Source organism: Paramisgurnus dabryanus, chromosome 23, assembly GCF_030506205.2.
Source record: "Paramisgurnus dabryanus chromosome 23, PD_genome_1.1, whole genome shotgun sequence".
NCBI lineage: Eukaryota > Metazoa > Chordata > Actinopteri > Cypriniformes > Cobitidae > Paramisgurnus > Paramisgurnus dabryanus.
The window spans coordinates 13986743-14004380 of NC_133359.1; the positions used below are offsets into that span (position 1 = coordinate 13986743).

At 38.9% G+C, this 17638-nt stretch overlaps 1 protein-coding gene across 1 annotated transcript in view; it reads right to left on the reverse strand.

The window, feature by feature from the left end:
- The window catches only part of spon1b (spondin 1b), an 86337-nt gene extending 74432 nt beyond the window's left edge, over positions 1-11905 (reverse strand). The window contains exons 1-2 of the mRNA XM_065291689.2: positions 11290-11905; positions 10433-10539 (exon numbers count right to left, since the gene is read on the reverse strand). Coding sequence (XP_065147761.1) covers positions 10433-10539; positions 11290-11512 — 330 coding nt within the window. The 5' untranslated portion in view covers positions 11513-11905. The remainder of the gene's footprint in view (positions 1-10432; positions 10540-11289) is intronic.
- Positions 11906-17638: the final 5733 nt, after the last annotated feature.

Sequence of the window (17638 nt, forward strand, 5' to 3'; positions counted from 1 at the left end):
ACCTGATCTCACAAATTTCCGTGGCATAGTCACGGAATTTTTTGCTCATTTTTCCGTGGCATTCTCACGGATCTCCGTATATTTCCGTGACCCTGCAACGGACTTTCTTTTCCGTGGCATTCTCACGGATTGGTAACTCAACTGTTTTGTCCTATTTTCTTACCATTGTCGATTCAGGTTTAGGGTTAGATTTACATAAAATGACATCCCTACCCAAACCCAACTCTAACCCCAACGCCAGGCAACAATTGATTAAAGTTTAGAAAATATAAAAGAATACATCAGAAAAAATAGTATAAACCAATACTTAAAGTGACAAACTAATGCAAACACTAAATCTAACCCTAAACCGAAGCGACAATGGTTTGAAAATAGGAAAAAGCAGTTGAGTAACCAATCCGTGAGAATGCCACGGAAAAGAAAGTCCGAAATATGCGGAGATCCGTGAGAATGCCACGGAAAAATGAGCAAAAAATTCTGTGACTATCCCACGGAACTTTGTGAGATCATGTTGCATGTTGAAGTAAACGTAGGCGTCCTGTTGGCGGGACAGTGACTCTTTTATAAATGAATCAATTACTCTCCCTACATAATTTATTTTATAAAACACAGTAGAAATGTGTATTCTAGAGGCTTAGAGCTTTCCAATGATACATAGTTTGTCATGATAGATAAAAAATGTACATGCAAAATATTGAAGTAAAATCAGGTGTCCCACTCAAGGGACTGTGCCAGTTAAGTTAACACTGAATATGTGTAGTTTAATTTCATTTAGGCATCGAATGTGACTGCTTGAAATCACATGGCATTGGATAAAATTGCACAGAGTAAAAACTTACTTAACAAAACCAGAGGCTTTTATTAAAACATGCAAATTTTTTTGGATATACACTCACCTAAAGGATTATTAGGAACACCATACTAATACTGTGTTGGACTCCCTTTTGCCTTCAGAACTGCCTTAATTCTACGTGGCATTGATTCAACAAGGTGCTGAAAGCATTCTTTAGAAATGTTGGCCCATATTGATAGGATGGCATGTTGCAGTTGATGGAGATTTGTGGGATGCACATCCAGGGCACGAAGCTCCCATTCCACCACATCCCAAAGATGCTCTATTTGGTTGAGATCTGGTGACTGTGGGGGCCATTTAGTACAGTGAACTCATTGTCATGTTCAAGAAACCAATTTAAAATTATTCAAGCTTTGTGACATGGTGCATTATCCTGCTGGAAGTAGCCATCAGAGGATGGGTACATGGTGGTCATAAAGGGATGGACTTGGTCAGAAACAATGCTCAGGTAGGCCATGGCATTTAAACAATGCCCAAATAGCACTAAGGGGCCTAAAGTGTACCAAGAAAACATCCCCCACACCATTACATCACCACCATCAGCCTGCACAGTGGTAACAAGACATAATGGATCCATGTTCTCATTCGGTTTACGCCAAATACTGACTCTACCATCTGAATGTCTCAACAGAAATCGAGACTCATCAGACCAGGCAACATTTTTCCAGTCTTCAACTGTCCAATTTTGATGAGCTCGTGCAAATTATAGCCTTTTTTTCCTATTTGTAGTGGATATGAGTGGTACCCGGTGGGGTCTTCTGCTGTTGTAGCCTATCCGCCTTAATGTTGTGCTGAACGTGCTGCGGGTTCACAAATGCTTTGCTGCATACCTCAGTTGTAACGAGTGGTTATTTCAGTCAAAGTTGCTCTTCTATCAGCTTGAATCAGTCGGCCCATTCTCCTCTGACCTCAAGCATCAACAATGAATTTTCGCCCACAGGACTGGCACATACTGGATGTTTTTCCCTTTTCACACCATTCTTTTTAAACCCTAGAAAGGGTTGTGCGTGGAAACCCCAGTAACTGAGCAGATTTTGAAATACTCAGACCGGCCCATCTGGCACCAATTACCATGCCACGCTAAAAATTGCTTAAATCACCTTTCTTTTCCTTCCAGACATTCAATTTGGAGTTCAGGAGATTGTCTTGACCAGGACTACACCCCTAAATGCATTGAAGCAACTGCTATGTGATTGGTTGATTAGATAATTGCATTAATGAGAAATTGAACAGGTGTTTCAAATAATCCTTTAGGTGAGTGTAGTTTAAAAAAAAGCTGATTTATTGATAATAATGTAACAAACTGATGTGGGACACATTAAATTACAATAAGCACTCGTGTTAATGAAATTTAATCAAAGAATCATCAAGCTAATTTATCCCCGGACACAGCTTTATTTGAACGCTTTGGAGCATGTACTGTAACACGCCAAGCTGGGATGTTAAGGACCGAAAAAAAAATCTGTGCATTTGAAACAAAAGTTCGAAAATTGATGATGAAGTATTATTTTGTGTCCTGTGAAAACCAAATAGCTGCCAAATGTCCACTGAAGAGTAAAATCTATGCATGTGGTACATTAAGTTCTTCCTCTCTCTCTCTCTCTCTCTCTCTCTCTCTCTCTCTCTCTCTCTCTTTCTCGACTTCCAGTCCTCTACGCACACACACTCCATCTGCACACAATATCCTCTGGTTTCTGTCCTTCATGTCTGCAAAGAAAGTCAGAAATGCACTTCTGGCATCTAAAACAACCTTGTTTCTTTCCTCGCTCAAAAACACACAGTGAACCGGAAACTTTTAAATTGATATAAACACTGGGCTAAACTTAGAAAAGACATGCTGTAGGACTTTGCACAAGTGTTTATTTTAAAAGAGGTGATGTGGGCTGCCGGGGTGCATTGTTTTCTGGGTATAAAGGGTTCTAAGTAGCTGTCTCAAAAATGCTGTGAACCAGATGGAGAAGAGAAGGCAACAAGACGAGAGGAAAGTTTGCTTTATTTGTAGCTCTCAGCAAGGCTGTGTGGCCCCGTTCCCGAGGGACAGCGAAAGCAGATTTCTGTTTACTGTTTTAAACTCTCTCTCTTTCAGTCTCTCTCTCACACACATAAACAAACTGGCCTAAGTGAATAAGCATGCCTCATCACGAAACTGAGGAAGGTTTTATCATCATGGGAATCTGTGGAGAGATTCTGCAAAATAAATGGCGAGATGTCGGGATGTTTATTTCAACCATGCTGGTTTGGCCCAGGAGTTGTTTGTCAAATCGTGCTTGAACAAACAGCGCAAGAGCTTTGCATATGAACTGTCGCAATGACGGATGAATATGAATATTCTGAAATGCATCGTAAACAGACGCAAGCTGGAAACAACTCTAAAGTAGAATTTGTCTGCAAAACAATATGGCCTTTTGTCTTTCTGTGTTTTACATGTATATATCCGAGAATGAAAAAGAGATATTAGCAAAAAAATCTATTTCAGACTTCTGATTCGGCATAGGGAAGATCAAAGCTAGTTGTCACTATATTTACTATAGTAAATATTTCTCAGGGTAGGTTTGTTTTTAAAAGTCAATATCTAATGGATGTAGGCACAGCCATTCAAGTCTTGCACTATAAGCGGTTTTATCGGACGCACGTGCGGTGACACGATACACGTCTGTTCCGAACTTTACTTCCAGTTTCAGTTTTTTAATGGTCTAAACTGAACTCTTGAAAAAATACCTCGTCGAAAATAACAAATGTTTTAGTTTCCTAGGTATCTACGTGTTGTTTATTTTGCTTGTTATATACATCAACCTAAAGGATTATAAGGAACACCTGTTCAATTTCTCATTAATGCAATTATCTAATTAACCAACCACATGGCTGTTGCTTCAATGCATTTAGGTGTGTGATCCTGGTCAAGACAATCTCCTGAACTCCAAACTGAATGTCAGAATGAGAAAGAAAGGTGATTTAAGCAATTTTGAGCGTGGCATGGTTGTTGGTGCTTGTCTGAGTATTTCACAATCTGCTCAGTTACTGGGATTTTCACGCACAACCATTTCTAGGGTTTACATAGAATGGTGTGAAAAGGGAAAAACATCCAGTATGCGCCAGTCCTGTGGGCAAAAATGCCTTGTTGATGCTAGAGGTCAGAGGAGAATGGGCCGACTGATTCAAGCTGATAGAAGAGCAACTTTGACTGAAATAACCACTCGTTGCAACCGAGGTATGCAGCAAAGCATTTGTGAAGCCACAACACGCACAACCTTGAGGCAGATGGGCTACAACAGCAGAAGACCCCACCGGGTACCACTCATCTCCACTACAAATAGGAAAAAAAGGCTACAATTTGCACGAGCTCACCAAAATTGTCTCGATTTCTGTTGAGACATTCAGATGGTAGAGTCAGAATTTGGCGTAAACAGAATGAGAACATGAATCCATCATGCCTTGTAACCACTGTGCAGGCTGGTGGTGGTGATTCAATTGGGCATCGATAAAAATTCCACAGCCTACCTGAGCATTGTTTCTGACCATGTCCATCCCTTTATGACCACCATGTACCCATCCTCTGATGGCTACTTCCAGCAGGAAAATGCACCATGTCACAAAGCTTGAATAATTTTAAATTGGTTTCTTGAACATGACAATAAGTTCACTGTACTAAAATGCCACAGTCACCAGATCTCAACCCAATAGAACATCGTTGGGATGTGGTGGAACGGGAGCTTTGTGCCCTGGATGTGCATCCCACAAATCTCCATTAACTGCAAGATGCCATCCTATCAATATGGGCCCACATTTCTAAAGAATGCTTTCAGCACCTTGTTGAATCAATGTCATGTAGAATTAAGGCAGTTCTGAAGGCGAAAGGGGGTCAAACACAGTATTAGTATGGTGTTCCTAATAATCCTTTAGGTGAGTGTAAATAAACTACATTTAAAGTAATTTGATGTTATTTATTCTTAGCTAACTTTACCGAAAGTTAGGTGTGGACCACGAAAGCTTCTTGTTTATGTTGTTACTGCTAAAACCGTCTATAGTACAAGAAAAAAGTTAAACACACTGACCTTTTGTGACAACATGCCCCATTAGCGAGTCATGCTGTCATACTATATTGGGAACGTTGTCAAAACAAACACTGGCTTTTTAGCAAAATTAAACAAAATATTTACAGTAAAACACATGGGACAACTTCAAACTTGAATATATAGCAGGGTTCCCGCAGCACTTTTCAGTTCGGGCGGCCCACCTAAGCTGGGATACCCTACCACCTTAACTAGGTCGTCCCAAAAAAAAAATTCCACCAAACGCCACATGGCCGAAATGAGAGAAAGACATGGTCCCACTGTCTGAAGGATAACTAGCCTGTTGATAAAACATTTAATTCATTAATAATCTAGTATGTGTTAATTTTCTGTCATAGTTTCTTCAAAATTGAGTTTTATTTGAGTGTTTTAAATAAAAAGATTTGTATTATGACACATACGCCCTGCCCCTTTGATTGCCACGCCCCTGGCCCGCCCACCTGCTCAACCCTACCACCTTAACTAACAAGTTTTCTGCGGGAAACACTGTATAGATGACCCTTGCCTGTATGTAATGTATGCTACCATGGTTTTATTGTTTACCGATGAGCTATAACAAAATAAATTACTACTTAAATTTTAGTTAACTAGGAGAGAATCCTCAAAAAATATTACATTTACATCACATTTGGTTGCAACTTACAATGCATGCTCTCTGCGAATCAAACCCATAACCTTTGAACAGCTAATGTAATGCTCTACCATTTGAGCTACAGTAATAAACCAACATGCTAAACTTTTGCTAAACCCGACTAAAAGTATTCTGAGATAAAGCTCCCAGTGTGACAAGTAGCCCCTGTCTTAACAACAGTATAGCAGTCTGATCAATAAAATGTGACATCACAATGCTGCTATAAACAGCATAATGTGTTTCATATCTGAAGATAAAGCAGGTCATACTACACTACTTTCAAAAGAAAAACTTCCACACAAAATTCAACAAACAAACAAAATTCCATTACAGTGGAAACTCTGGAAACGAATAAATGGGTCAAGCACTTTGTTAAGCTTGGTCTCATAAAAACAGATTCAGATGTTGAAATTTGTCACCACACTATAGTGAACGTGTAAATGTTTCTTTCATAACCTTACACATCACACATCTGTCCTCCTCAATATAAAAAGTAAACGTAAAAACAAAACCCTTCCTGTTCATGTCTTTTTTTAGTTGCCTTGCTGTGTTTTTCATTTTGCCTTTCATTCAACTTAAACTGTCAAGACAAGAAAATTCCCAGTTAAAGACCTCGACAGAGGACGATGTCAGCTAACATCCGCCAGGCAATCTGAAAGAACACACAGCGGTAAGGAGCGTCGAGCGGCAAGCGCAGCTAATGAGATCTGGGGGGAGAGATGCCCGCGCTAACAGCCTTTCTGCTTCAGTCTAGCCAGCAGTGCGGTTTGATGTGGAGAGCACTAAATGATAGGGCTCCTGTCTTTCTCAAAGGACATGACAGTGAGTTGGTCAGTGCATTACCAATGAGGAGCAGTGTGTCTGAGAGATTTAACCACTACAGAGCGAGACTTTGGTGACATTATAAAGCATTTTTATTGAGCATTGCAACTTTAACACAAATTCTTTTAGAAACCTCTTGCTGGAGGAGGTTGCGAACCCTTATGGCTTGATTATGACACCTAGACATTTTAAATCAATCCTCTGATGTAAATATTCTCTTAATGAGCAACCACTCTTGCCAAACATATCTGAAATCTATATTTGTCAGGCATAATTGTCTGAAGCCAAGCAATCTCTTAGAAAGTAATTATTAAAGATAATTGACATAATTTGTTCGATGTGTGCCACACAATAGGGTCCAAAAGTCTGAGGCCACATTGAAGATTTTCAAACAAAGGACCAGAGGCGTCATGCCCATTCAAACTGAGGGGGCACGTGCCCCCTTGGTTTTTTGAGCCAAAAGGATTTTGCATGCAACCTGAAAATCAAACAAGCGTCCATCAATCGGTAACTTGTCTTTTAATCTGTTTAATATGCACAATATTATTAATTCTGTGCTGCATCCTTGTCACTTTTCAGAGATTTTTGCCGTTATGATAGTGTTTTGAACATGTTACATTACTTTCTGGCGGCAGGCGCTACAGTCAGAGAAGCCGCAGACGTCATCAGCGTGAGCGCGTTCACGAGCTTTGCTGTTGCTGCTGCATTTGGCTATCTGAGGAATTAAAACGTGCAAGAAACGCTCACAACATTTTCAAACCCCAGTACGGTAATGTACTGCAGTTAACCTCCTCTGTGTAGAAAATGTATGGTTTAAAATCTGACCGTGTCGACGTTATATTAGTAGAAATTTCTAGATTCATCTTCTTGGCACAACGCCAAAGTTCGCCAGAGTTCACGTGGGCGCGGGATCACACATGCTCACATATGAGGTAAAATTTAATGCAAAAACTCGTTCCTCCAATCATTTTATCTAAACATATTTTTTTAAATCATTATTGAACATTAAAATCAATCACGTTGCTATAGCTTATGTCATTTTCGTTGTTTATATACTTTATGGATTTAAAATGACATTATTTTCATAATGCAGTTGTTGTGCAAAATGCATTAATGACACAATTAAACAAGTCATTAAACAAAACTTAAATAAATAAAACATGTCGTTTCTGTTTTAAATATGATACCAATATCATGTCATTATTTTGATTGAATAGTATTTGATATGAAAGTGAGTCAACACTTTTATTTTGGAGTTTTTTGCATGAAGACAGGGGTGCTCATATTGTTAGAAATGTAAGTGCCATGGAAAAGACTGAAAGCTCTATAATATAATTCGTTTGATGTATGTGTATGCCCAAATTTCTGTGAACTGTGCACACTCTGCCCCCTTAAAAAAAATTGGTGCATGACGCCCCTGCAAAGGACCACAGAAAAGTTATGATAAGAGATTCTGCACAATTTTGATTGTGAAAAATTTGTGACCATAATAACTTCTCTGGGACCGGGGTCAGATTTCTTTAGCCGCTTTTCCCTTGCTGTGCCAAACCGTTCTTGCTGTGTAACCATTGTCAGCACCGATTCAGCATGTGTGCGGAGAATTCCAGTCCGAGAACGGTTTGTAATTGTGCAGTGCTGAACCAGGCTCAAGTGGAAAAATAACTGTAACTGTTCCCTACCATTAGTAGAACGATTCAGACCGAAGGGCGGAAAATCGCTATTTTTTCCACGAGTTATCAAGGCACACAAGATGCTTCATGATCGTTTTCAAATAATGCTAATACAACATGGATCAAAGGGATCTAACACAAATTTGTGGAGACCATGCCAGTTAGAGCCATTAAAGCAAATAAGAGATATGTCAGGATCCTGTCAGATTGTGTTTAGATCTAGTCAGCATGGCAGGGTTCTGACAGTACAATGTTTTATGTGGGAGATGCATGGTTTTAGTATTGGTTTATTCTGACCACACATTTCCCGGGTCTCGTCACTTTTTCCCCGATCCCTGACTTGTGATTCTTTTCAGGTGTGTCATTTAGTTCTCCCTTTTTAAAGTCCTTAGCGTTTCTCAATGTCAAGGATACTTCCTTGGCAGGACTAGTCCTTACAAGTCACTTCCTTCAGAGGCTTAGGCGAGGCTCCTCTTAAGCATTCGGAGAACACGTTAAATGGAACAGGCTAGCAAGTGCACGTCATTGCGTGATTGAAAGGTGTGCTTTCGGTGCTGCGCGCATAGGATAGTGGGTGATTTCAGCGCGTGAAGAACGCGAAAGATACACATACGCATCCTTTCCTGTATATGGGATATTTCTCGAACAAAGGACTCAGTCCTTGGCTGAAATTTCGAGGATCCACGACATTGGAACAGCCCTTCGACGGACGTCGATGACGTAGCATCCTCGAAATTCTGGCTTCCGAGGATCCTTCCTTGACATTGAGAAACGGCTCTTGTGTTTGGTGTCCTGGACGGGTTCATCCTTTTGTGCTGTCTGTGAGTACCGAGTCAGTTTATATATATATATATATATTATTTTGTTTTGTCTTGTTTACCCCATCGTGGATTTTGTTTTAATAAAGTCTTTAGTGTTTTTGTATCCTTGTATGTGCTTGGGTTCATCCTCCTACCAAATCCTTACAAGATATATCTAATAACCTAAATATGCTCAATTTCCAGCTCTCCTCGAGTTAAACATTTGATTTTTTACAGTTTTGGAATCCATTCAGCCGATCTCCGGGTCTGGCAGAACCACTTTTAGCATAGCTTAGCATAATCCATTGAATCTGATTAGACCATTAGCATCACGCTCAAAAATAAACAAAGAGTTTCGAAAGGACTTTGCTTCCATACCATGGCTGCAGCAGGCGCAATGATATAACGCAGCGCCTGAAAATAGTCCCCTTGGTAACTTTCAACAGCAGGGGACTATTTTTAGGCACTGCGTCATATCATTGCGCCTCCTGCAGCCATGGTACGGCAGCAAAGTCCTTGATTATTATGCCAGAATGAGAGTATAGTTCCTAGCCATATCTGCCTAGAAAATCACAACTTTTAATTTTCCATCTGTCTTAGTACCCAATGTAACTACAGAAGAGTCAAGTTTTAAATAAGAAAAATATTGAAACTATTTGGGGTTTTTTTTAGCACGATGCTAATGGTCTAATCAGATTCAATGGATTATGCTAAGCTATGCTAAAGTGATACCGCCAGACCCAGAGATCAGCTGAATGGATTCCAAAACGGTAAAAATCAAATGTTTATCTCTAGGTGAGCTGGAAAATGACCATTTTTTTTTTTTTAAAGTGGAGTATCCCTTTAATGTTATGGGGTAGTTTCCCAGACAGGCCTTAGTTATATTGGGATATTTAAATAATTATTACCTTACAAAAAGCATAATGTTTTTAATTAAAGGCAGCTCAAACGTGCATCACACGTCTTGCTTGAGAAACCGCCCCTTATTGTTTTAGCTTCTTACTCTGTTATTGAAATGCATTAAATAAAGCATGTTCACTAGCAGTCTCTGACGTTATGACCTTTCTTTACAGTAGTTATTGCTATTTTTAAAAGCCGTTCGGTTTGATCTGATTATAAACTCAAGCCTGCGTGTCTAGAGAAATAGAAAGATCGGCCCTGTGTTATTTTCAATCCTGAACTTTCCCCTGTACTTTAAACCTGCTGTTCCCAGTATTTATTTAGACGTTTTTAACCTCCTTATTTAGAGGACAGAAGAGGCAAACACAAAAGTGGGTGAGAGCTGAGAGAGAGAAAGTGGATCGAGACATGACCCACACCAGATTCGAACCCAGTCCCCATGTTGCACTGGTGCGTGTATGTCAAATGCATGCTTACTGCTTTCTGCGCCACGGTTCCGACCTGTTCACTGTCTCCAAGGCTCCTTAAATACAGCTTTGAAAATGTACCACGTTTTAAAAACGAACACGAAGACACAATGCAGACCAGACTAAACCGCAAATCAGTCCTGCAGAGACTGCAATTAGTCTGTCGTCTTTGACTGCCACAGTTCAGGGCAGTTATACCGGGTCACTGCAATCTCTCACCTTGAAATTGCCGGCATAATCATCAGGAGTGACCCCCTCCCTTCCTTCTTTCAGTGCAATGAGGGTAAATCCACGAAAGTAAGATGGGCTGGACGCATGCAAACTCACTGAAAAGAAAAAACAGAAAAGACAAAATGGGTCAGAGATATACAGAATTGAGTTTAACGGTAGGTCAGATCTCAACATTGTGCAAGGGCAAGTTGCAAACTGCTTGTACACTTGGCATGTAAGTTTGACTGCGTGGGTGTGCCTTTCACACGAAGAAGTGATATGCATGTACAAACATGCTGGACAAACTTATAAAAAGGTATCTAATGCTTGATTAAGGCCATTTACAATACATCATTGTTTCTCAACCAGGCGGCCGGGACCCACCCTCAAGATAACTAAAAATTATTTTAAATATAAAAAATAAGCTTTAAAATAAGATTAAACAAGAAAAAGTTTAGTCATTTATTAGTGTTTTTTTATGTTTTTTTTTTATTTAATAGAAATTGTGAGTGGGGGCTTTAAATATTGCTGTGGACAAATGGGGGACATCAAGTCAAAAAGGCTGAGATCCACTGACATGGCATTGAATTTCAGGTTATGTTTGAAATTGCAGTGACGGGAAAATTATTGTGCAAACATCCAAATATAGTCCGTAGGCAACTTACCAGATTTCAGCACTGCGAAACAGTCAACCAGTTCTTTCACAATACCGTCCAACAAACTTTTGTTTACAACTAATATTTAGCATATAACATTACATTATTATGTAAATGTATGCTATTTATTATGTACAGTATTACATTATAAATTTAGCAGACAAACCGCAGTAAAAACTGTAATATACTTTAATATTTAGGCTTTCTGACCTCTGTAAGTGCTCCCCGGTTGGTAAGTTTCCGGATCTCCTTCAACTCTGAGCCGAAACTCGCTCTGCGTGTCTCTGCGCGCGCCGCGCGTCTGCGTCCGTAAGATCCTACAGAAACTGTCCGACCTGGAGCGTCTCTCCGCGGTCTCCCTCCTGAGCGCATCCGTGCGCGGGCAAACCACATTCAAGAAGATGAACAGCGCGAGCAGCGCGTCTTTATCCATCACACCAGTTCTCAAAATGCAAGTTTGCGATCTTAATACCAGCAGTCAAATAACTGAAAAAGACGATCAGAACCAACAGGACATACGATGCTGTGTGAATCCACCGAACTTGCCTACTTCCATTTAGGGAATAAAACACAGCAAATGCGCCGTATCCATGCCAACCGAGCGGTTCTGTAATGTGGAGATCGCGGATAGTCCCGTGCCCGCGGACACTCAGATGTTGACTTTACTCACACTGGGAAATACCGACACGGTCTCCGTGATAACCGAGCGCAGACTTACAGACAACAGAATCAGCCCGCAGACTTTAAACAAATTGTAGACTGACATTCACGCTCAGAGGGGAGATAGAGAGAGCAAGAGAGAGAGAGAGAGAGAGAGAGAGAGTGACGATGTTTGAACAGCCGCGAGCTGCAGCAGCAGGCGGGGGTCGCGCGCTCTAAAGAAACATGATTTGAGGGAACTCCGCCTGTTATTTGTTTGCTTCTGCACGGAAAATATTTCACTTTTATTTATTTTATAAACATGTTTTGGATGTTAATTCGCATTTTTTACTGGTTAAACACCCTTTAAAAAACATATTTTGCTTTTAAAAAAATACATAGGCTAATAATACTCAAGATTTAAGTAGCCTAAATGTGTGCATCACTAAACGTTTATACTTAATTTACACTTTATTCTTGATAGGTTGAAACTTAATTAGTGTGAATTACAATTAATGATCTTAAAATCTTTTTAAAATCAGTTTGTGAATCCAAATGAGAGGCAAATCAAAATAGTACACTAATTATTACAGTATGTCATATTTCCAATAGGCTTCAATGGAGTCAGTCAGGATTCATTGCACAGCAACTCTGTCTCTGACAATAGATGTCGTGACTCTATCCTGACTGACTGCATTGACATCTATTGGAAATATGCCATAACAATTTATTGAATATTGTGATTTGCCTCACTTTTTACTGTTAGTTCAGCTAAACATATGGAAAGTTTAGAGAGTCTAATTTTAGAGAAAAAAATCGATACTGTTATTATAAGACAGTATTTCCCAAATGTAATTAATTTAACCCAACAGCTGGGCTCAACCATTTTTTTACTCAATGCTGGGTTGAAAATAACAGCATTTTTTAGAGTGTACCCCCAAATCACCAATAGGACGGTAAAAGTACTCCATTAATACAGTATTAATAACTAAAATAAGTATTGTGTCAAAATAACTATAAGCACACCTCATTTGCAAGAATTACTTATATTTGCAGATTATATCATGGGTACACTGAAAGAAAAAATATGTACCCCAGCTGTCACTGGGAAAGTACCCTTTAAAAAGGTCCTAAAAGAGGGTATGCAACGACGTCACTTTTCCATGTGACCATCCCGGAGCTCACTATGTTGAGTGTCAAAACATTCAACAAAATGGCTGGTTTTCATAGCGGCTGCTGCGAAAACGCCAGTAAAACTGACTATTATCAGCTTAAATTGAATTTATTTGGCCTTAACAGTGTCCCTTACAACTTGCCAAACAACCAGTAGTCCGTGGACATTGGCATCTGACCGTTCCAAATTGTTATTGAATCTGTTAGCACAGTCAATCAGACAACCACTTTTCCCATTTTAGATGCGTTTTCACGCTATGCTAATGCTGTTGCTCAGACTTTTTGACACTCAGTGAGCGTAACCGCAGTCACTTTCGCCGAAAGTGATGTCATGTGCATCTAAATGTAGCATTAGGTACAAATATGTATACATTTGGTACCCATATGTACCTTTGATTTTCTAATATGCAATCTTTGGTACCAGCATTAACCTCTGAGATACTTCTATGAACGTTTTAGGTTCAAAGCTGTACTTTTTGAAAGGGTACCACCCCAGTGACAGCTGGGGTACATATTTTGACCATTTCTTTCTGGGGGGAGTTAGGCAGGCTTCACCAAAAGGTTTGCAAACTAAGCACTTACAACTCGTACCTTTACAAAGGCCGAATCTCCCAACTTATGACTATAAAGGCTGAGTTGTTTGTTTGGCAACTCACACGTTCACTTAACCTGTGTGTGATCTTGTCACCTGACCTATTGATCTGCCATCGGATACTTCTCGGGGTGTGACAACAAGAGGGGCTGGTGTGAAATATGACATAAGGTTTGTTTAGCGGTGTTGCACCAGTGAGCGTGGGGCTTGTGTGATTGAAACACACCGGCGGCATTTGAGCTTTTCTTAACGCTTGAGTTCATCTTTGGCAGGGGCTTCGTAACTCTGGAGAGAGATGAGAAAAGAAAGTTTTTGAGATGAGGAACAACATTTTACAGAAAGTTTGTTTCATCTGTTTTCACCCACTGGATGATAAAATAATAGTTTATAGTGACCATATCTGTCAAGCTACCAAACTGACACAAAGGCTCCACAAAGGTATCATGCATTGTTAGGTTTGTGTGAGGCTTTTATTTTATTTATGGTTCTTTTCACGTCTTCACAGACTCGAAATGTAATTGTATGGAAAAGTGCACCATCACGATTTTTCATTTTTTAGATAAACTCTTTAATCTCTTTAAGCGGCTTTTCCTGCATGAAACCGCTTTGTATCCAGATGTCACTGTTGTAACGATGACTTGAGTCAAAACTACGGGTGATAAAGCCAGATGGCATTTTAATGTATTAGAGAGACAGCTTTTACTACTTAAGGAAATGGTGGAGGTTGCCAGGAAGCTAACGTTTAACTGCCGAAAAAGTTCCTGATGTCGCGGTGAAGTCATCGTGTACACCAGTGCACTTTGTATTGTATGATATTTACTGTTTCTCCCTAACAAGACGTCACTGTGAATTAAAAATTCGGGACACTGACGGTTTTAAAGCTCAGGTGTGAAACACCTTTCATGAATGTGCTAAACGTGCGCTGGAGACCAGGGCAGGAGTGGACCTGCGAAGCTTAAAAGCCACTCTCAGCTTTCAACTCAAGTGTTTTAGTCAGTTTTCAACATTATGAATAACAGATCATAAGGCTGTGGAGCTTGTTTGTTACCTCTGTGACCATAAATGATTTAGACCCATGTGTAAAAATGCTAAGATATTTGTCTGTTCACATTTATACTTGATGTACAACAACATTGACATTTGTGGGGTGGGGATTTAAATCAGTTGGCTAGGGTTTCTCAAACTTTAGCCTGGCCTGCATTTGGCATCAGTGAAGAAAAATCCTTACTGAAGACTGAAGAGTGGCCAGTGCCACCCTTGCTTTTTCATGCTATTCAGTTTGCCATTGGGTTATGCTTTAGTTTTAAAGACTTTAAGGTTAGATTTGAAGCATTTAGCATATATCACAGGCATGTATCATGATTTCCTAAGTTAGGGACAAGAGGTCATTTTGGAAAAAAGCATCTGCTAAATGAAATAAATGTTAATCAAAATATGACTTTTTAGCATAGCCCCTGCGGGTGGATGGTCAAAGCCACAACATTTTAATTTAGGATAAAATGTCTTTTCTTTGAAATAATTTATATGGTGCAAACTATTTTGGCCTTTTCATGTTTTCTTAAAGGTGCAGTGTGTAGATTTCAGCGGAATCTGGTGGTGAGGTGGTGCACTGCAACCAACAGCTCAGTCCTGCTGCTGACCCTTCCCTTTCGAAACATATAGAGATTAAAGTAGCCGCCACAGGAAAAACATGACGTCATCTGAGACAATGTAGTGTCAAAACTTTAGGGCTACTGTAGAAACATGGTGGTGCAAAATGGCGACCCGCTGTGTATGTAGATAAAAACGACTCATTCTAATGTAATAAAAACATAGCGGTTTATTATGTAAGGTCTTTATACACCAGTGAAAACATAGTAATCTACATTATATTACAATAGTCAATAGATCCTCTTAAAATTTACACACTGTACCTTTAAATACAAAACCTGTACTGTAGATCAGGAAAGAGTTCGGCCTCTGAAGCTAAAAAAAGCCATTATACATGTATAATGTATTCAATTCAAATGTATTTATATAGTGCTTTTTAAATGTTTCATTTTTAAAGCAGCATTACATGAAAAAAATTCTGTAGAAATTACAGTATTACTGGCAGCTGGTTGCCAGCAACTTACTGTAGATTTTACATTTATGTTATTTATTGGCAACAGTTTGTTCAAAGTTAAATGAACATGAAACATTTTCAGTCTTTAGTAAGTTACTGGCAACCAGCTGCATAATTACAGCTAATTTTTTATAAATGCAAAAAGGCAAAGAAAACTGGAAAATTATTAAATACATAGAATACATATGAAGAGTTCAAATGCAAAATCCACTAAGTGCGTCTGGCATGATTTCTTTAGCATTTTCTATCACTCTTAATGGATTCTGCCAAAAATTGTATTTCTGACTGTCTGAGGGCGGGATTAATTGGATTTGAATTAAAAGTATCTGATAAATGTATAGTACGTGTCAAGAGCATTCGTTTACAATCATTATCTCATTCTTTGCATCCGAACTCTTTAAATAGACTCCACATTGTTCAAATTGCAGATTTCCATGCACAAAATATGCAGGGCTTTCATGATTTCATAATCCCCGCATTTTTTGTAGCAAAAATCACATATATCTTATAGAGCCCGACCAATAAAGGACTTTGAAGGCCGATACCGATAAAAATGTTTGTTGGTTTTAAAATCCAATATTCTGATATATCGGCCGATTTTTTTTTTTCAGAAACGCGCAAAAAAAACATTAGTTATTTGTAGTTATTTATGAGTTTTAACTAAAATAATATGATAATGCATTTTAAAAAGAAACTTGTTTTTATTGTCACAACAGAACAGAGGAACATCAAAATGTATTAATATATATTAAATAAAATGTATAAAAATACAAACTTAAGATAAGAAATGTAAAGGCCTTTGAACAAAAACACCAAAACAACAACAACCAAATCAAAGTTACCAGTTTTAAAAGACTTGGTTCATAAATATAACTTTAAATAGGACTGGAGACTAATTCTGTTAAGTTCTGATAAATAACAACAACAGCAAAATATAAATTGCTGATCAATTGACTCAGGCAGTGGCTAGACGCCTAAATCTGGACCCCACCAGCAGCTACTGGTTCAGAGCGCTCTGTCAAAAACACCAACAGTAAGGAAATCTAATGAAGGCTGTTTCGTCCATTTTTTAAAATATTCATTTATCGGCCATTATAAATGCTGATACCGATAGTTTGGAAAATGCCTAATATCGGACGATAATATCGGCCTGCCGATATATCAGCAGAAAGTTGAAAAATTTAGCATTTACTTCACGTGCAGCCATGTCCCCTGTTGCCAAGGAAACGTTATGAAGTGACGTGATTATGTGACGTGAACATCATTGAAAAGCTGCAAAAACTCAAAACAGTTTTTACAAGCTCTAAACAGTTTTTGCAAGTTCCCGCAATTTTTGCAAGTTTCCGCAAATTCATTGCATAAAATTGCATAAATATCCTGCATATTCCATAATTTTTTTTAAAGAAAACGTCCCGCAAGATCAAGGATTTTTGCCTGCAAAAATCACAAAAAAACTAAACCAATTTTATTGTCCTTGATTATAATCTACTAAAATTTTATACTATTTCTGAGAGTATTAGACATTTAGTCAAGGTTTATGATAGATAACAGGTGTCATATCACATTAGACAGATTACATAGAGGTGGCCCTTAAATTATATAAGAACGGGATGCAAAGAATATTTGCAATAATACCATGAATGCACCTTGAAAACTTTTTAAGATTGTAGTTAAAATCAGGTAAGTGCAGTGCCCTGTTGTCCTAAAGTGATGAATGTTCAAATCACTGCAAGCTAATGTACTGTGCTGGGAAATTTTTCTCTTAGTACCATTTTAATTGACTGTGGGGGCAAGTGATGCATAAAGCCCATATGCCTGTTTTTCCAGAAACACCCTCTATACCCAAACGCTCCGTTGGTAATTAAAAGGTGCGGCGGTGAAGAATGACCACAGGGTCTGCGTTTTCTCCTACCTCAGGTCGCGTATAATGTAGGTGATGATATTAGATGCAGCTGATTTACGAGGTGTTTCACTCTTTCTCCGTTAACGCTTGATCGTCGTATCCCTTTGATGATGCCTCCACCTGGGAAATGAAGGAGGTATACTGACAA